This window comes from Nilaparvata lugens, chromosome 11, assembly GCF_014356525.2.
Source record: "Nilaparvata lugens isolate BPH chromosome 11, ASM1435652v1, whole genome shotgun sequence".
In the NCBI taxonomy this organism is placed as follows: Eukaryota; Metazoa; Arthropoda; class Insecta; order Hemiptera; family Delphacidae; genus Nilaparvata; species Nilaparvata lugens.
Genome location: NC_052514.1, coordinates 22,828,252 through 22,849,723, shown reverse-complemented (window position 1 = coordinate 22,849,723; position 21,472 = coordinate 22,828,252). Strand labels below are relative to the sequence as shown.

Sequence of the window (21,472 nt, the reverse complement as noted above, 5' to 3'; positions counted from 1 at the left end):
CATTTTAAAGATAAATATCGTGGCACCGAGCTTTGCTCGTTATTTATTTATTGATAAACAGAACACAATTCTTTAAAATGATTGGGGAAGGACTAACAAGCACAGCCCAAAACTGTTTCTTCCAGAATTTCTATTTATAGACTATAAATAGTCCTATAAAAAGTAGTTTATGTTCAATACACTTGAATTTAGGCCCAATCTTCAGTCCAAGCATTTGAAAAAAGAAATGTTTCAGTTTAGATTGTCTACAAACCAAATTGAATAACAAATTAATATAACACTCACTAATCACTTAAACAGTAAAATAATGATTAACTTTTAAAAATTATGATATAGGTAATTTAATTTTGAATTATATACCATATCATGTCAACAAATCAGATATTTTGATCAAGTTGATTAAAATTTCTAGATTATATTCAAATAAGATTCAAATTTACCGCTATATCAACATTCTCAAAATGGTGAAAGTGGAGGCCACGTATTGAAAATAATGCAACGATAATCCGTCAGATAGCGTGAATGTAGGCCAAGTGTCGTGTGCGTTCTGTCTTCTACTGTGATGTGTTAATAATGTCGGAAGCAAAATTGCTCATATTTCCCATTGTAAATGTATTTAGGTGATCTACAACTTGAATTCTATCGTAAGTACACTTTAAATTATTTGGAATTTTATCTAGGGTTTCAGTTACTTTGATTTTTTTGTTAATTGTTACAATCTCCATGTTCTTGTTCAAATGACATCTACAACTTCCACCTAATGAACAGTACAAAATTGATTTATTTTATGCTTGAGTCTCTTCAATCTACTTTCACTTGTACTCCCTAGAATAATCCATTATATTGCTTTTGAAATCATCTTTTATGTGAGGAAATGTTGAAGCAGTGACGTATCCATGACGGAAATCCGAGGTGATATCTCCATCCCAGTCACGTATTTTATTTATTTTGCCCATGACCAACTCTCGTTAACCTCGAACGAAATTATGCCTAGTCAGGTTCATTATCAGTTTTAAATATTTCCTTGCAGACTTGCTATAATACAAGTATTTTTTTATATTCTTCAGGATGCGACCTTGTTTAATAATACTCTTGTATTCTTATCAGTAACTTTGGTAGGTAAGAATTCCCCATTTTTACAAGTGTTAGTTCTTACTTATTGTTGCCTATTTTTTTGGATATAATGTAGTATTATAGTTTTGAGTACATTGAAAAGAGTTTGTAAGGATGAAAATTCATCAACCCTTTTCTTTTTGACATTTTACATAAGAACCAGCTGATTATTGACATTTTAGCTCGCGCCCAACAATTTCTCGTGTGACATTTTCAAAATCTAAAGTGCATCTGATAAGAATTTTAAATAGATGATAAATAGTTTTAATAGCTGATGTTCTTGATATCACATTTATTTGGTTCTATTTTAAGGTACCATTATAACTTACTGTTAGCTTACAACATTAGTTACGTAGCTCTTTGAATCTGGTAAGTCATGTCACTTCTGGAACTTTATTGAGTTTTTTATTTTATAAACACGTCTTTACACCTAAATACGATGGTAATAGAGAAATATATGGTGACGGATCAACCTTTACTTTTTAACCTAGATTATACGAATATCTGTTGCTGTCAATTTAGGTTAGGTAGCATATTTCAATGTAACCTTAAACTACAAGTAGGTAACTTAGAAAACAATCCCCAATTCATCTTTTGCTTCTTGCAGAATTTAAAATCAGATGTTATTTAAAATCGTACAGTTATAATATTATTTTTATTATCCTACTGTAAATAACATAATAAGTATCAGTATAAGTATATTATTAACTCATCATACATCTATCTAATCATGTTCTTAATTTATTTAGTTCAATGTTTATTTAAGCTAAGGTATAGATGGCCCTGTGAGTAAGTTCCAGTAAGTAAAAAACCAGTCATGTTCATTAAAAATCTTGAAGGAGAGCTGTGGAAATTGAAAGAATAAATAAAGACCATGTGACACCAAGCTAGCGCTTGCGTAGGTAGCGCATGTTAAAAAATCTCTCACCTGGTTATAGCCCTATCAAATGCAACCATGCTACATTAAGCTAGCTTGCTCCCTTGACACAATAAATAATAATATATAGTAGAATATTATTTGGTTATAGAATAATTATAATTATATGAATTTTCTATAATATGGTTAAAGTCTTGCTCGAAGGGAAATCTATTGCGGCGGAAATCTCAGTACGGTACCTCTTACCGACTGCTTTTTCGAGGCACCGCGGTACTCCCACCTTGGTAATGAGCTCTATATTGCCTGGTCTCATTTTATAGCCTAGTGAGAGATTTTTGTAACAAGTTGTCGGTCCCACTACCAGGAAGTATTGCAAGCTTGGTGTGGCCTGGCTTACGAAAAAAGTGTTTGCTAAATCGCTACTGCTTAGGAACTTGTGGACGTCTGTGTGGCGGCCTTAGCAATATTGTTCATTTGAATTTGTGCTTTTGCCTGCACGTACTTACATAATTGCAAACATATAAACTGTGGTTGATGATTGATAATGCATTCTGTTACTATAACTGGTTAAAAGTTATAATAAATGATGATTGATTTTTATGGATTTTCAGAAAATGAATGGTCAGCTGTTCAGTTCGAGTGGGTCAGCAAATGACACACCAACACCTCCTTCAAATAACAGCTACCCAGGTAAATTCTTTTCAAATTACATATAGTAGCCTATCATCTAAACTTTGACTTTAATATTTGTAATTTAAGCTGGATTTGCACACAACAGTTACATTGATCAGCGAAAATATAATTCCCACGAGTTCTAATTAGACTCATCTCACTCTGCTGTATGAGTATGAATAATATTCTACTATTTAGAACTTATGGGTATCATCATTTCACTGTTAACTGTCACTGTTGTAAGTGAATCCAGCTTAAGTAAGCTTGTTACCGATCAAAGTTTTGTCTTATTCTATGTCTTAGAAAATGTTTCAGATTCCAAATTTCAAATTTAATCGCTTGAATTCCAAATACAAATCAAGTGACTAGATTTAATTTGATTAACCTTGTTAAACTATTAGGTATAAATTTTATTTTATCGATTGTTGAGCATGCATTTCTCATAAAATTATAAGACTGTGATTAATTATAATCATCACCTTTCGAGTCATAATTGATCACTATTTGGTACTGTAGGCTAATAGAAAAATTTTTGTGCTTGTTGTGCACTGTAATGTGGGGGTATCCAATTTTATTTTCAATGCAATAGAATTATTTTAATTGTAATGTTTCTTATCACATGAAGCTTCCAATTTTTTTACCTGAAATGGCAATTTAGTCTTGTGTTTAGAGTAGTATGCCTAAGGTTTGATAAATGTTTAGATAAAGATATTGTAAAATATTGTAATATTATTGTACGATGAATACTCCAATTATTATAAAACTAGTTCATAATATCTAATTAATGAGCTTCACACTCTTCTGGTGACTGGGTGACTACATATTTCTGTACAATGATATAGCCTAGTAATCTATCTAGAAAAATTTATTACGTAATAATTTATTCTCTTTCATTTCTTATTTTGATGACCAGACCACAATTGAAATGTGGTGTATTGCAAAACAACTTGTCACACAATTTAAAAATCTTGTGTAACATAATTATGTTATCATATTTTTATGCACACTCTGCAGCAATATATTCATATTTAAATATGGATCTTATGTTCTGTTGATTTGAAGATTCCAGAGTTTGTAGTCTTTGAAAAATTTAAGGATATATCTTATGCTTCAAGATAGTAACTTTCTATCTAAAAGTTATAGGACTTCAGGAAATCACAAATAACAACGATATTTGTTTGCAATATTAATATAAAACTTTGCTTTTCAATATTCAAATTCATTGCTCAATTTTTGTTGCCTGCACAATCCAAGTTAAACAATAATTACGAGTAAAAAAGCTGGTGGATAGAGTCAATCTATCAAACCATTTTTTTCATGTTAGGACCTCCAGCTAATCCTATTCAGTTCGAACTCAAACTATCCACTGCTCTCAGTTCCAGCTCCACATATTAGATTAAAACTGAGAAAACGTCCCTAAGCGCCGTTTGAACAGTATCAGTTTAAATCAAATTTCATCTTAAACTGGATTAAATTCATATCAAGTAATGTGGTTCATTTTTTGTTTGAGCCACCAGCTGATTGAATTCAGTTTAAGCTCTGACTGTGCAAATGGCCCTTAGAGTTATATATCTAATTATCTTGTGACTTATGATACCTAATCTTAATGAGGTTTGCAACTGTTCTGTAGATTTATATTATATGAATTTTTATAAAAGTTTATGATTTTCTATCGATTTTGCAGCCAGCCTTTCCTCGGAATCTTCGAGGGATGCTTCGCCGTCTCACGGACCGCGCGCAGGTCCTAACGGTGCAAATGGGCCCTACAGGAGCTCCCCTTACGGAAACCACTATCCGACCTCGCAACAGCCAACACCCGGTTACCAGACAGACCAGCAGCGAACTCCCTGGAGCGACAACCGATCTATGACAGCACCCGATCGCTTCGGGCAGTATCCAGCCAGTAGTATGTACCAGACGAAAGTGAATACTGGTCAAGCGTTTAGTCAAAATTTAAGTTACAATCGGCCCGCTATGAACGATAGCTTTTCTAATTCGAATTTCAACGATACGCCCGCTTTTAATTCCAGTGGTTATGGTCAAATGAATCCAGTGTCCAGACCTCTGCCGCAAACTGACTCTCACCTAGTGAATAATCAAACCATCAACAAAGTGTCGAGTTATTCAGATTCTTTGACCAATAGTTCAGGTGCGCGGGACAGTCCTGTGTTGCAGCAACCGATGCATCTTTCTCAGACATCTAGTGCACATCTGAATTCATCGCCCACTCCGCCTTCAGCTAAAGATCACCACAACTCCTTACGCCCCCACCATAACTCTGCGTTGCCAACTTCTAACTCAATTTCTCCCGTTCAACAGGTAATTTATTAATAATAAACATTTCTAATGGTTTTGAACTGTCAGTTATCGGATTTAACCCCATTTCATGGTACAATTAAGAGCATTGCAGCATCTAAAATTACTCGAATAATCAGGCTAACAGAGTAAGCCTTCCACGTCATCGTCACCTTCCTGACGACAGTGGCAATAATATTGTAATTTTACGCTTCCAGTTTGACGATTTATTATTTTATTTCTTCAAGATAGTTCTTATTTTATAACAAATATTTTATTCAAGAAAACAGGACTAGGCTATTCCTTTATTGAAATGTTGCATTATGAAGTGTGAACTTTCTCCATGAATATTATAAAATAATATTTCTTGCATTATTTTATTAGTTTTATCTTTTCCTAAATTCATTGAAATTGATGTGATTGGTATCATTCATTATTAAATATCATTTGCATTTTTTCAACTACGATGAGCTCGAATGAGTTCGAAACGATAGAAATATTCTGCTGAAACAAAGAAATCTTTTGCTTTCTTGCGTTGGAGAATTATTAATTCAATTGATAGATAATTATGATTTACAACTTGAAGAGATGCTTCAATTTGCCTGAAAAGATCCATACATTGTAATGTAGCATAGCAACTGTTCAAGATTCATCTCACAAATTCAATTCAGTTGGCACATTTTTGTTCTCTGATAATTCTTGATGAATACAAACTAATTATTCTCTTTTATTCCAATATAAGAAACAAAAAAAATCTATATTAATCGTCTTTACACAATTATTTCCTGTGAATTAGTTCAAGTTTTGGCAATATTGTTAGACTAATAATTTATGTTGTTCTATTTTCAGGTTTTGCACCAGAATAGTAGTCAAAATTCAAACTTCACATCATTGTACAGCAATAATTATAAAATGCCAGGAGACGGCTCTAGTAAAACACCAGCAACATCTGAAATTGCCAAACAGGATGATCTCTTCCCTGTAGTTGGACGACAATACAACTTCAATGCTTCAGCAGCCAACAACAACACAATCAATGAAGATCAGTTGGATGACATCGAGTTGGACTCAGACAAGAAGTCGACAGGTGGCGGTGATCAGTGGCCACCCAATCAAGCTGATAAAAGATTTCAAGTTGGCAATAATCCTGAAATGCAAAATGTGAGGCTCAGTAATTCACATTCGCCTTCTATGATGCAACCACCTGGTGCTAATCCTCAGTCAAGTTCTCCTGGAAGCTTCACCAACCTCCCTGCTCAAAATTCTCAGACTTCAACAACTGCAAATCCACCACCATTCTCACAAGGCGATTTCCATAGAACTCCAAATAATGGTTCAACTGCAAACCAGTTTCCTCCGTCTCAAGTAGGTAATCATATATCAGCAATGCCCAGTGGTCTGGCAAACGCTGAACCAAATACAGCTCAAGATTCTGCACCAACCAGGTATTCGCCTGCTGTCAACAATAGTAGACCACCTCCTCTTGGTGCAACATCTGCCACACCACCAATTTCTTCCGCAAACATACCACAGTTATCTGCAAGATATCCTCCCTCAACGTCAACACCACCATCTGGAGCAAATTTACCACAACCTTCTGCTAATTATGCTCCTCCGACTGCAGCTACAAATCCTACTCCAGCTCCAACTTCTGCTGCGACCTTTGCTCCTCCAGCTCCAACAGCTGCTACAAGTTTTGCACCAACCAGATCTACGTCCAACTTCCCCCCTCCAACTTCAGGAGCCAACCATGCACCCCCAACATCAAACACAAATTTTGTGCCTCCAACCTCTGGATCGAACTTTGCACCATCCAGGTCCACTGCTCCACCAGCAACAGGGACAAACTTCACATCCGCATCCTCCTCTAACTTAACTTCTGGGTCCAACTTTGCACCACCCCCAACGTCAGGCTCAAGTTTTGCTTCACCAGCATCTGCTGCAAATTTTGCCGTGCCTCCAACATCAGCAGCAAGTTTACCTCCATCGAAGTCCACAGCTTATGCACCACCAAATACAGGTGCAACTTCAAGCTATGCTCCTCCAACATTATCTACGAACTTTGTATCCCAAAAATCTTCAAATTTTGCACCTCCCCAAACTTTAGGTACAAACATCGTCCCTTCTTCAATCTCTGGATCAAACTTTTCATCTCCTCCAACTTCTGCATCAAGTTTTGCACCTCCACCAAATTCAGGTACAAACTTCGCACCTACTCTAACTTCTGCATCAAGTTTTGCTCCTCCACCAACTTCAGGTACAAACTTCGCACCTACTCCAACTTCTGCATCAAGTTTTGCACCTCCACCAACTTCAGGTACAAACTTCGCTCCTACTCCAACTTCTAGATCAAATGTTGCATCTCCTCCAACTTCAGGTTCAAGCTTTGCGCCCCCTCCAACTTCAGGTTCAAACTTTGCGCCCCCTTCAGGCTCAGGTTCAAACTTCGCACTTCCTCCAACTTCTAGATCAAATATTGTATCTCCTCCAACTCCAGGTTCAAATTTTGCACCTCCGATTTCAAGTTCAAACTTTGCGCCCCCTCCAACTTCAGGTTCAAACTTTGCGCCTCCAACTTCTGGATCGAAATTTGGGCCACCTCCAACTTCTGGATCGAATTTTGCACCTCCACAGACTTCAGGTTCAAACTTCGCACATCCTCCTACTCCAGGGTCACGTTTCGCACCACCTCCAACTTCAGGCTCAAACTTTGCACCACCATCAGGGTCAAATTATGGCCCACCTGCATCGACGCCAGGATTTGCTGCCAAATTTGGGCCACCATCAGCGAATTACCCTCCTGGCCAGCAACCTCCCGTGATGTCGCAGCCTCGGCCCAACATGCCTCCATTGCAGAATGCCCAATTCCAGAACAGGTATCCGCCGACGTCGGCTACTGGAGTACAATACACCCCCACCGCCGCCGCCCCTCCCTACAATCAGCAGCAGCAGCTGCAGGGACCTTACCGGCAGCCCCCTGGACCTCAGTTCCAGCAAATGGTTAGTCTATTATTTATTTATTGAACTATTTATATATTTATATTTCTCAGGCCCTGTTGCACAAAAACCTGTTTAATATTAATCGTGATAAATTTAATCGAGCCACGAGGTACAATCAGAGAAGCCCATTTTTTTATAGAGCCTTCTCCAATAGATTCTCGGGGTATTCAATCATGATTGAAATTTAAGTAACAGGCTTCTGTGCAACCGGGGCTTGGACTGTGTAATGTACAGACTACGCACCACAAACACAAGCCGTACACCTTTCAGCAGCTGATATCATGCTCATTATATCTATAACTTACTGTATGTGTACAGATACAGATGTAATAACCATATTATTAGGTGATGAAAACATCGATATCGAGGCCGCATAAATAGTCTTGAGGCCGGGAAGTGGCCGTTTGCAGGGATGAGCCCTGCAAGAGACATTCACGGCCAAGTAACGTAAGGTATTTCCGCTACGCAAACAGCAAATAATATGTAAATGAGTAAGCAACAACAAATGACTGAATACGTAACTGAAAAATAGCCTATATTCGAAATATAATAAAAAACGTTGTGAATAGAAACTGCTGATCAGACCTCTTGCTCTATCTCTAGGTAGCGCACGACGAGAAAACTGTAATAATCTCGTGCACAATTAATACTCCCTATTAAAATACACGGAAACTGGAAGTGATTGGAAAATGACCACTTTCCGGCCGGGCATCGCGACTGACCTTGACTTTCCCGGGCTCAAATTGAGATCAGCTGTTTTTATTCACACTTCGTGAAACAGTATCTTTCCAACCTAGAAATTGTATGTTTTCTGTGCATAGTAGCGAAAATAGCTATTACCAAAGACCTTAAAGAGATATAGACCCACAATGCCTATGCCTTCCCAATGATAGCTCTTACTTGAAATTGAAGGCCGCCATTGGGGTATTTTAGCACGAGATATTATATATTATTTATTTGTGATACTATAGATCACAAAGGCATTGGTGGCATTGGTATGTAATAATCTTATGGGTTGCCCCCTCAATGGCGGATTTCAATTCCAAGTACGACACTAGCGCTGCATGTGAGTCTATGCATCTTTAAGGTCTTTGGCTATTACTTGTTTATTCCATTCTGTGCAGCTATGAAACTCTTGGAATATTCCAAAACTGTTCTTCCAATTTACATGACAGTTTGAATGTAAGCTTTGTACCACATTATTAAATTTTAGTAAGATTCACTGAACTATCAGAATTCATTGGTTGGATAGGAATTATTAACTTTATCCATAAAGAAAACTGATAGTTGAAAGCGAATCTCAATGTATAAGTTCTTCCCACCGAAACCAAATTAACAAGCACATCTTTGATCAATAATAAAATCTAAATTTAACAAAAAGTGCAAACTTTTAATAAACGGAAAAATTTTGACTGAAAACCTATCAAACTATTCACAAATTATCATTCATGGTAGTTAATAATTTGAATTTTATTGAATTTTTCAGCGCCCACCGCAACCTGGCATGATGGACAGTTTGACCAACCAATTTAGAGCTGCTAGTGTCACACAAGAAGGCTACAACAGGTTATGGGTGAGTAGCCTATCTAGAAGTTATTGTAAGATTCCTTGAACCTTTCAAAATATACAACGATCTTTATACAACGAAATATACAACGATTCGAATTATAATTCATCTAAGATATTTATATTTATTTTATCTATCACAAAACAAATAAAAATACAATCACTAGCGTGAAGGATCAACAGGCTCAAGTCTAAAACTGTTCCTATTCCAACTTATAAAACACAGTCCAAAAGTAGTCACATTTTGAATTGAATAATTTAAATTGCATAGGAAAAAAATTGTATAAAATTTGTTCAAATATTAATATAAGTTATTAATATGTATACGCAACTATGCAACTTTTTACTTTAGCTTATACTTTAATATTATTGTGATCTTGAAGTTGCATTGATGTTTTTTTAATCAAGTAATAATTCAGCAGGTATGATTGTTGATCTGTTCGAGTTTCTCTCAAGTTAAGAAATAAGAATTTATTGACAAAATAATTATATTCTTTATTTATTTATACAATAATTTTATCATTAAAATGATGATTATTAACAGCATAAAATTAATGTACTCAAGTTTACACAAGCAACCCAATGAGATCATTTGTCATTAAGATTCTAGCTCAATCTTCTTGATTCTGTAAACCCTCTTGATATCATACTTCTTAGAATTTTTACTTTTTCACCAATCACTTTTCGAATGCAAGAATTTTGAAAATATTTTCAAATTGAATATCATATTATGTTTCCAGGGCATGGATACCTTGGATTTATTGAAAACAAGAGATTTGCTATCGAAAGACAAAACAGAAGCTCCACCGATACGTCTCAACCCGGAGATGTTTGATGCTAACAATTGTAGTCCAGAGTAAGTGATTCTCTCTTGGTTTTCTGTTGTTACTACTTACTATATCACTAAAACTGTTGATATTGTGGTGTATTTCATGATATTTGTATTTATGCAATTCAAAATATTGGTGTTGAGGTAAATCGAAGGGAATTGAGTTCAAGTTCTATAACTTTTGAAGCATTAATTCCGGTTTAAAGTCAAATTTATTGAGCTCAATGTCGACTCAAGTGTTTTAATTTAGTTCTTTTGTTAGACGATTTTAATTATGTTTATTCATCAACTGATGTGATTAGTTTACAAGCATTTAATAATTGAGTCATTTAATTCATTGAGTGTTCTTTGCAGTTTAACAAACAAGCCTTGAAGCAAAAAAACTTTTAAGCTTTTAATTGTATCATTATACGATTTATTCCATAATATTTGTTTTCCCTCTCCCATCTGATAATACTTTACTATAATTATTAGTTCCATGTGTCACCTGAATCCTATACTTGATAGTATTGTATAGATACCGACTAGTATAGGCCTATATATAAAGTACAGTTGAGTCGAGTTTTGAATCAAAATATATAGTTGAATATACAACTGCTTAACCATTCGACCTATTAGTCAAACCAAATTCAATAATGTTCCAGTCCATTCATTAATGATTTAAAGCCTCAACACTTATATTTCCAGTAGCTCTTATATTTAGAAGTAAGAGTATTCATACAATATTCTACCACTATTGGCTGTAGTCGGCATGAACCTAAAATTAATTATGACAAAACTTTGACTCTGAATAAGTAGAACCAAATTGTAGCCGTTATCGTTTACTGACAAATTACGTAACTACCGATAATAATTGATTCGTCATGTACGTGCGTTACATTGATTTTTTTTCTATCTACATCAAGTTAATAGTCTTCAGTCATTATTTAATGAATCAAAGTTGGTTTGAAGCTGCTAGTAGGAGTATTATCTATTAGTAATAGGTTACATCATATTAACATGCTATATGAGTGCTCAAATGTAATTATTGTTCGGATTAGGACTCCTTTCTCCCTTCGGTGGAATCATTTTTGGAATGATAACTTGATTGAATGTTATTCTTCGGTGCTCTGCAACACAATAATATTCTCCTTCAACTTGTTGAAGAAATAAATTATAATTGCAACTGATTTGAAACTCCTCTTTTTCCTTCTCAACACAATAGGTTTTTCTTCCTCATTTCATATGAAAAAGGTTTAAAAATATATATTTTATTTGTAAAATTTATTATTTTTATTTATGTATTATTCGATACAAAATACTGTATTTTCATAGCTTGAATGTAACTTAAATTCATTGAATGTTCATGCTTTATTTTTTCAAACAAAAATTTATGCGATTTTTTAAAATTATTTTTGTTGTTTGTTTTAAGGTTATTCAGGTGTACGTTGGCAAAAATCCCTGAATCGAAAGCGCTGCTGGAGAAGTCAAGACTGCCGCTCGGAGTTCTTATACATCCATTTAAAGATATGAATGTGAGTGGACATAATGTAAGTTTCTCAGGTAGTGGTGTGGTCTTGTGTGACTCCATTCCTTCTATCCAATCTGTCCTATCAATTACCTTTCGTTATTTCTCCTTCACATATCTATCAAATCTGAAAGTACTACATAAATGTCTTTGGACAATCCAATTCTTGCATAATCAATTCAATTCTTGAATAATTCACTTATTCAATTCTTGGTAAAATAAGTTTGAGAATTCGTGACATCTTGTGATCTTAATGATTTGTCGTGTTTTCTGAAACTTTCCTCTCGGATCCATAGTCAAATCATGACGTTTGTGGAGAAAAATGGGAAATACTGGAGCTCACTCTCAATCTTCTCCTAGGTAATGTTTTGTTTGTCTTTATTGTGTCTCCTAACAAACTTACTTGTTTTTTAATCAATAGAATTCGTGGTAACTGATATTTTGTTCGTATCATATTATCTACCGTGATTCATCCTTAATTTGTTGTGAAATTTTTATTTTCCCTCACTTTTTGGGTGGTGTCATAAATATTTAGAATACCTGGCATTAACGACTTGAACTTTTTATGAACATTTAGAACTAGTAAAACCATACTAGAAAACCAAAGCGTGCTATGTAGCCTACTAAATATAGTTTTTTCTGCTTATTGACTCACATCTATGAAACAAAAACCTAGTATCATAACAGTCGAGAGTAGCTAATTTTTTGAGCAATTGAAGCTAACAATGTATCTTATTAAATTTATTGGTAGTCTATGTAGTAGTCATTCAGCTTCCAATAACACACTAAACCCATCAGTTCATATCCTCGAAAAAGTGTTCCATAATATTCACCTCCTAATCCATTTATTTAGTTCCCTTTTTAACTCCAGATATAACTATTACAGTAACCATAAAAATATCACTGTTTCATATCTTTCTTATTCTGACTGTAACTTCTTTAACTTTTCAATGTTATTTTCAATTTACCTAATAATTAAGTATAACTACAGTTTAATACAATTTTTTGGTCACATTTTATATTAGACTTCCTATTTTGCCAATACTGTACTATTCTTGAATCAAAATTACTGTTCCCAGTTAGGAAGTTGACTTTTATTGATTTAAAAATGTAGTTATTGTTTATGTCTTCATATCAATAATTTTGTGTTTGCTTAGATAGGTATGATTCTGTGTTGGTAAACAATTCATGTAGGCCTATAGCCTGGTACCATTATCAAATTCATTTTCTATTCATTAATAAGTTTATAATTAATTTTCTGTTTAGAATTTGTAATTCCACAAATTGGAGATATTTTTCATTGTGATTGAGTCACAATACGTTTGCTTATGATGTCTGTTGTCTTTTTTATCGTTTATCGAAACTATGATAATGGAAGACATTTATGTTGATCGCATTGCTGATTTTATCAATATCTTCAATCATAGTTTGCTTTTCTGATAATACTATCTCATTCGATATGACGATTTTGATGTAGTGAATACTTCAATCAGTTAACTTTGAAATATCTTTGAAATATTAATGTTTGTATGGTATTCTACTTGATAATTTGAATTAATCAATTTCTGATGTGTATATTCTGTTGCAGCAATTATCTGTAATCCAATGCACAACGATAGTGAGATGTAGAACGTGTCGGACCTATATCAATCCATTTGTTTACTTTGTTGATAATAAGAGATGGAAATGCAACTTGTGTTTTAGAGTTAACGAATGTAAGTTTTTAACAATATACTTTATTTTTAATGAATTGTATATGCAACGCGATCGGAATTGATATATCAGCAAAAAAATCGAATTGTAGTCTCTGTTTGAAAAATAGTAAGCCAAATTCGTATTATTCACTGGTTCATATTTTGAAGAAGTTGAGTTTGTTATCGCACCGGAAATATTCATTGAATCCACATTAGTTATCACTTATTCATTCGTCAAAGTTTATCAACATGAACTCGCTAACATTAGCGTTGTTATCGGTTATGTTAATTGATTCTTTGTGGCTTCGGTTGGCAGACAGTGGAATCATCAAATATGCTTAAGACTAGTTGAAATATTTTATCCTTATAATATAAGGATAATATCCTTATTATCCTTATTATTATTATATTATATTATATTATCCTGATATTATAATTATCCTTATAATATATTTTTTTAAACCAGACTCATTATTACATTCGAATTATTAAATTTTCACTCATATTATTTTTCAATTTAAAACACAGATTAAGAGAACATGTTATTAAAAACATGCCATAAAATGGGAAGTTGAATCTGCTTTCCATATCGATTCTCATACTAGAATGGCTTTCTCTAAACTTCGGTTATGTTAATTAATCATTTATCTCAATCGGGCTACTTGACAGTTATATTTCATACAATTATTAGTCGTGATTCAAAGAAAAAAAGGTACTAGTAGTTCTTGTTAATCAATTAGCGTTTCTCCCTTATGATGGAAGAGCATAATAAACATAGAATTTGTTACTTCTTATAATATCTTATAGAATATACTTTTACTTTTCGTAAAATATACTTTTTCATAAAATATGATTTTCTTTTTAAACCTATAATCCATCACTAATTCAATTTGCTATTTTGTAGTGCCTGACGAATTCCAGTTTGATCCACAAACCAAAACCTATGGCGATCCATCGAGGAGACCTGAAATACGGAATGCCACCATCGAGTTTATTGCGCCGTCTGAATACATGGTAGGTAATGATTGTATTATATTTTATGAAAATGAAAATACATTTATTTAGTATTTATAAAATAGAATTATAGTACCCATTAAAATTAATAAAACAATAATACAAATTGTAACGTAACTACTAGTTTCGGTGATCACACCATCGTCAGGTTAGAAATGTTTACTAATAGTGTTGTTATTTCAAATAACATCTTGAAGTTAACTATATCAGCAGCTGCTCCTATCTATCAACTCTATATGACGATGGTGTGATCACCGAAACTAGTAGTTACGTTACAATTTGTATTATTGTTTTTTTATTTTATTAATTTTAAAGGGTACTATAATTCTATTTTATAAATACAAGAAAGTAGCCCTGAACTCATACATTTAAAAATTTATTTAGTAATTTACCTTTTATTTATCCTTGTAATGGCATTGATGAAGCTGGAGTAAGAAGTGAACAACGCCGAGATTTATTCTAATTCTGCAATTATATTTTTGTGGATTACACCATATTAATTCAAATAGAAAAAATAGACATTTCAACTTGAAAATGACCTAAGCTAGGGTCGAAACTAGTTGCTGTAAAATTTTAAATAATAAAGGGTACTTCAAGTTTCCATATTGTTTTTATTATATTAATTCAAATAGATATTAAACCCACAATAATTAAATAACCAAGCCAAATTTAAAATATGTAACGAGAAATGGCTTTCACCAAGTTAATAATGATACAATCTGTTTCTGAATCAATGCTTTCCTCTTAAACCTACTTTAGGCTCAACCCATTCTATGCATAAGAACCGTTGCTCATTCCATTGAACCCTATGTTCTATCTATCTAAAGTCGAGAGATATGTAGTTTCAGATTCGCCAGTTTTTCACCTTGGTATAACTAACTGGTTCAGTTACGAGACAGCTCGGTCCACATAGGCCGATGCAATTTCAATTTTTGCAAGTTTTTTCGTTACCGAACAATTTATAGAGTTTATTTTGTTTCAATCCAATGGATATGGTTGGGAAAGCGTGCGTTCTAGCTTCCAAATCTGTTATATTTGTGATTTTGCTTTGTATTTGAATCGTGTGTTTTTGAATTAATTGGAAGTACTATAACAATTTTTTATTGAAAGTGATGTTATCGTTTTCTGTTTTTTTACTCGTCACCAGCACTCAAACTCTTGTTTTTCTGGTGTTGCCAAATAAGTATAAATTATGAAAAATTATGTTTTATTGATATTACATTTTTGTAAACAGTATAAAATAATGTTTATGTACGACCATGTTATAATGTAGACATCACAAATAATCCCATAACAGGAGTCTCTTCGCAATGCATTTTCAAAATTATACTATAATGAGAACTTCATGCAACGACTTGATCATTATAACGGTTTTCGATGCTGGTGGCATCAATATTAAAACATGTTTTTTGATGATGGCAGGTTTCAGTTTACCAAGTTCTTAATGAATCTATTCAGTTTGGCAAGTTTTAAGTTCGTCTAGATTTCAGTTTATGAAGTTCTCATTATGCCAAAGTTCTCATTCCGTCAAGTTTTCAATTTGCCAGGTTTCAAGTTTTTAGTTCGTCAAGCTTTCAGTTCATGAAGTTTTCAGTTTATCAAGTTTTCAATCTGTTGAATTCTCATTTTGACAAGTTTTCAGTACCGGTAAATTATGTTTTCAGTTTGTCTTGTTTTCATTATTCAAGTTTACTGTTCACTCTCTCTGATTAGCTTTTCACCTATATAGTTATTTTAATCTTTTCACCAATAAGCCAGTTTGTTGATTTCTGACCTTTTACAACAGCAATATGATACTTTGCTTGAATGGTCTTAGATAAAAATAGTGTATACAAATTCAAATTTATTTTGTCAATCAAAACAATTACAATTTCAAAGAAAATAGTATACATCACAGAAAATATAATCAGAAAAATCCTTAGTAAACAAAAAATGAAATAGAATTAATCATATAACATGAGCTTAGTTTATCAAGAATTTATAAATAGGAAAATATATATAAATTGTATATAAATGTATACAATAATACTTATAATTTAAAAAATGATTTGACAAATTTTACTGAGCGCAAAAAATGTAAAATTTTCGTCCGCGCTCAGGAGTTAAGATAAGTCTTTATGCAATGTTATAAAGAGTGCCCATGCAGTGTTAAAATCCCAATAACAAAAAACAATGGAAATGAAATTATTAAGAAGAAAAATGAAGAATAATAGAAACTGAGAATTTCTGTTTGTAAAGGAAAAGAAAAAAGAAAAACAGTGATGAATGATACATTAAAGTAGTTACTCAAGCATTACTAAAGTAGTTAATTAAGGATTAAATTGAGGGAGGATTAAATTGTAATGTACATTGTGGAATGTGATGTATATATGTATTCCTTTTTTTTTTTGACAAATAGTCCTTGACGTTTCCTATACTCTTTAAAGAGTCTCCAGAAAGAAAATTTAATCAAATCAAATCCTATCCAGACAACAATCAATCAACCACTCGATACCAACCCTCAATCTCATCAATACAATGAGTAAGCAAAAACCTCCTAAGATTGATTTGGAAACGATGCCTCAGGAATGCTGAATCAATTCTAGCTTTGTAGGCTCAAACTGTGAGGAGAAGACTTGGATAACAATCCCATATTGTGTTGAAACTAGTATTACGTAAAGCAATACATCTGATTTGATTTTGTATTAAAGTTGTTTGTTTGTGTTGTAAGGTGCGCCCGCCGCAGCCGGCCATCTACCTGTTTCTGCTGGACGTGTCGCGCCTGGGCGCCGAATGCGGCTACCTGCAAGTGGTCTGCCAGACCCTGCTGCAAGAGCTCGACCAGCTGCCAGGTGACGCGCGCACCTCAGTCGGCTTCATCGCCTACGACTCGGCTGTGCACTTCTACAGCATGGCCGACGGACTCAACCGTCCCCACCAGATGACTGTCGTCGACATTAATGGTCAGCAACACATTCCTCTGTTGAATTTAACCCCAGTTATAAAATTGAATTGAATTTAAATTATGTTAAATTCAACCCTGGTTAAAAGATAGGATTCTTCTTTTTCTTCTTCTTCTTCTCCCGAGCCTATGTCTCATTTCTCTTGGGGTCGGCCCTCCTAATCCTTCCGCCATTCCCAGCGCTGCTGAGTCAGTTCAGGCTCTAAATCCGTCGTCCTCATATCCTTGAAAATGGTACCCATCCAGGTTGTCGGCGGTCTACCAGGGCGTCTCCTAGGCTGTTCAATTTCCATGACGCGTCTGGTCATGTGATCCTCACCACGTCTCATAACGTGCCCGTACCAGCACAAGCGATTTTTCTTCAACTTATCAGTTATATTTGCCACTTTGAATGTTCCTCTTGAATATTCATTCCTAACTTTGTCTTTCAGGGCTACACCTCCCGACCACCGGAGCATCTTCATCTCTGTAACATTGTTGTTCATCTGAATTTTGCATAGCCCAACATTCAGATCCATAAATTAAAACTGGCCTAATTGCTCTCTTATATATGTTTCCTTTGACCTCGATGGGCATTTTTACATCGCAGATTACTCCCGTCACAGATCGCCATTTCAGCCACGCAGATGTTATCCGGTCCCTGATGTCTCTGTCAACGGAGGCTGTAGATGCAAGAGTAGATCCTAAGTATTTAAAGTGGTCAACTTGTTTTAAAGGGGTGCCATCAAGCTGAGGTTGTGCCATGCTGATGTTAAATGTTCTGATTCCTGAGAGAAGTTACAGTGCATGTATTCTGTTTTAGTACGACTCACTCTCAACCCTCGACTTTCTAATTTTTGGTTTTGCAGGCAGCGCCAAACATGTTATTTTGTTTTGACAAAGTTGTTTTTCGAGTATATTTAAATATTGATCAATATGTTTTTTTTCAACTTTGTATTGAGGATTATTACTTTTGTTGTGGCAAAATAAAATTTGATTGAATTTGATTTGATGCTGTGCACTGTCACAAAGTAAAATTGTGACGAGAAAATAAATATCATATTATTGAAAGACGCTAGGCTATCAGCAAAGCTAGCTGACCGCGGAGATAAGGAGGGTACTGATGGCGCACCATCTTCCGCGCATCGGGAGGATTCTTACTGCCTCTGGTGGCAGCACATCTCCATCCCCTCCACTTTAGGAGAGTATTTAAACGCTGGACGAGCCCCAGACCACAGCATTTCGCTCCCAACCTTCCTCTCCTGTACAGCGGCCCGTTGGCTGCTGTACGTCCCTGACCTCCTGTCCTGGTACAGCGGCCCATTGGCTGCCGTACATCCATCTCCTTCCATCTCCCCAGGGCACAGCGGACCGTTGTCTGCCGTCCCTATCCTTCCATCTCCCTAGGGCACAGCGGACCATCATCTGCCGTCCCTAACCTTCTATCTTCCCAGGGTACAGCGGACTGTTGTCTGCCGTCCCTATCCTTCCATTTCCCCAGGGCACAGCGGACCATTGTCTGCCATCCCTATCCTTCAATTTCCCCAGGGCACAGCAGACCATCATCTGCCGTCCCTAACCTTCTATCTTCCAGGGTACAGCGGACTGTTGTCTGCCGTCCCTATCCTTCCATTTCCCCAGGGCACAGCGGACCATTGTCTGCCTTCCCTATCCTTCCATCTCCCCAGGGCACAGCGGACCATTGTCTGCGGTCCCTATCCTTTCATTTCCCCAGGGCACAGCAGACTGTTGTCTGCCGTCCCTATTCTTCAATTTCCCCAGGGCACAGCGGACCGTTGTCTGCCGTCCCTATCCTTCCATTTCCCCAGGGCACAGCGGACCGTTGTCTGCCGTCCCTATTCTTCAATTTCCCCAGGGCACAGCGGACCGTTGTCTGCCGTCCCTATCCTTCCATCTCCCCAGGGCACAGCGGACCGTTGTCTGCCGTCCCTATTCTTCCATCTCCCCAGGCACAGCGGACCGTTGTCTGCCGTCCCTATCTTTCCATCTCCCCAGGGCACAGCAGACCGTTGTCTGCCGTCCCTATTCTTCCATCTCCCCTGGGCACAGCGGACCGTTGTCTGCCGTCCCTATCCTGTCAATCCTTCCTCTTCCTACTACACTGGAGCGGAACCGAGGCCGTAAGGCCAATACAAAATTACATCAAAGTGGTGTCATCAGAGAAGAGAGCGACCTTCACGCCATCAGAAGCACCAGAAGGTGCTGTCCACGCCAGCTGAGGCACAAAGACAAAAGAAGAGGAACTTCGACTTGCCTCCTTCCCCCGCCCACATACGACTGAGCTAAGTCATCCAGGAGCAACACCTGGGTATCAATCACCCACCTCTGAAGCTACTCAGGGTGTACGTGATAGATTGGCGCCCAACGTGGGGCATGAGGCAAGGAAGTAAGAACCACTCAGCAACAGGTGCCCAAGCTTAGTTCAGAACCAACATTAACACAAACCCCACTCATGGACCCAGGCGTGGTATGTGACAAAGTAAGAAGCTGGAGACTGTCATTCGACGGCCAGTCAGATGCTCCCAGCTTCTTAGAAAGGCTAGACAAGCTACAACAAGCCTATGGGCTCACTGGCAACCAACTACTAGTCGCGCTACCGGAGTTAATAGTTGGTAAAGCTACTCTATGGATGCGTAATCGTTGTGACCAGTGGAAATCATGGGACAATTTTGTGACAGATTTTAGATCACGCTACTACCCACTTACCTATGAGGAGGACCTCGAGAATCTAATTCAGGCAAGGAAGCAAAGGGAAGGTGAATCGTTTGACGAATTTCTTGAAGATGTACTGACACTCATGAGGCGACGTGGAGGTTTAACAGACGAGAATAAATTACAGAGAGTGTATAAAAATCCACAGTACAAATTTTATATTCGGCAATCGGATGTTCATAGTATTGACGATTTGGAAAAATTCGCGAAAGAGTATGAACAAATCATAGCAGAGGAGAAAACAGAATAGACAGAATTCGAGAGTTCACAAGACCGAGGACCCAAAAAAAATTACAAGATCCAAGGTCGAAATAGAGAAAACTCCTAGTAACAGACCCTCTCTCTCTTAATGAGTCTGAACCAGTGTTTTGGCAATGTAAAAAACCGGGACACTGGAGATCACAATGTCCCGAAATCCCACCATGTAAAAATGCGGAAAGAAGCACGGAACTGTGTTTGTGACATGCAAAAGGGGAATGAAACGTCGAACAAGGCAGCAGTGGTGCGAACGACACAGACGATTCCTGTGATCAAAGAGTCATCAAGGGACAACCGACTATTCATTGCCGTGATAATCGGCGGTAAAAAGTGTCAGGCCTTGCTAGATACGGGTGCTGAAGCTAATTATATGAGCAACGAGGTCTATGAAGTCATCCGGAAAATAGGGATGATACGGAAAGAACCAGCATGTCACCGCGCGATATTAGCTGATGGACGGTCAACCCCGTTAAATGGGAAAGTGGCTACTAATGTGGCCATAGAACAAACCACAATTCCACTAGCGGCGTCTATAATGGAAGGACTTGGACAGGAGTTACTATTAGGCATGGAGTTTATGCGTGAGAACAGAGTGACAATTGACACATTCACGAGAGAGGTGGAGTGGGATCCTCCCCAATTGAATCCTTCAAGTCCACTAATTATGTCGCAATCTCTCTTATTGGGGACTAAGACAACAGCAGTCCCAACAATATCAGTTGTAGATTCCGATTCTCAGGACAACAAGAGTCGCAACAGAAGGATGTACAAGCAGGTTGTTTGGAATGGAGTCAAACTCAATGACTTGATTAATGCCAGGGCGGAATTGTCATATATTCCAAGGCAAGCATCCTGGGGCAACATAGTGATTGATCACAGGGAAGAGATGACTGACTCTGAACGGCAGGCCACGATTCATGCCCCAGCCACCAACACAAGTGGTAACTCCAAGAGGGATATGGAAAAGACAAAACCACCACCCCCTGTCATGGAT

At 36.4% G+C, this 21,472-nt stretch overlaps 1 protein-coding gene across 2 annotated transcripts in view; it reads left to right on the top strand.

Moving 5' to 3' along the window:
- Window positions 1-517: 517 nt before the first annotated feature.
- Window positions 518-21,472, top strand: part of LOC111056044 (protein transport protein Sec24A) — a 41,314-nt gene continuing 20,359 nt past the window's right edge. The window contains exons 1-10 of one of the 2 annotated variants that reach the window (XM_039437902.1): window positions 518-644; window positions 2,602-2,680; window positions 4,347-4,981; window positions 5,807-7,957; window positions 9,444-9,530; window positions 10,264-10,379; window positions 11,764-11,866; window positions 13,448-13,574; window positions 14,458-14,567; window positions 17,278-17,509. In XM_039437902.1, coding sequence (XP_039293836.1) covers window positions 2,605-2,680; window positions 4,347-4,981; window positions 5,807-7,957; window positions 9,444-9,530; window positions 10,264-10,379; window positions 11,764-11,866; window positions 13,448-13,574; window positions 14,458-14,567; window positions 17,278-17,509 — 3,637 coding nt within the window. In that variant the 5' untranslated portion in view covers window positions 518-644; window positions 2,602-2,604. Of the gene's footprint in view, window positions 645-2,601; window positions 2,681-4,346; window positions 4,982-5,806; window positions 7,958-9,443; window positions 9,531-10,263; window positions 10,380-11,763; window positions 11,882-13,447; window positions 13,575-14,457; window positions 14,568-17,277; window positions 17,510-21,472 lie in introns of both variants that reach the window. The other variant, XM_039437901.1, reaches the window with a different exon arrangement.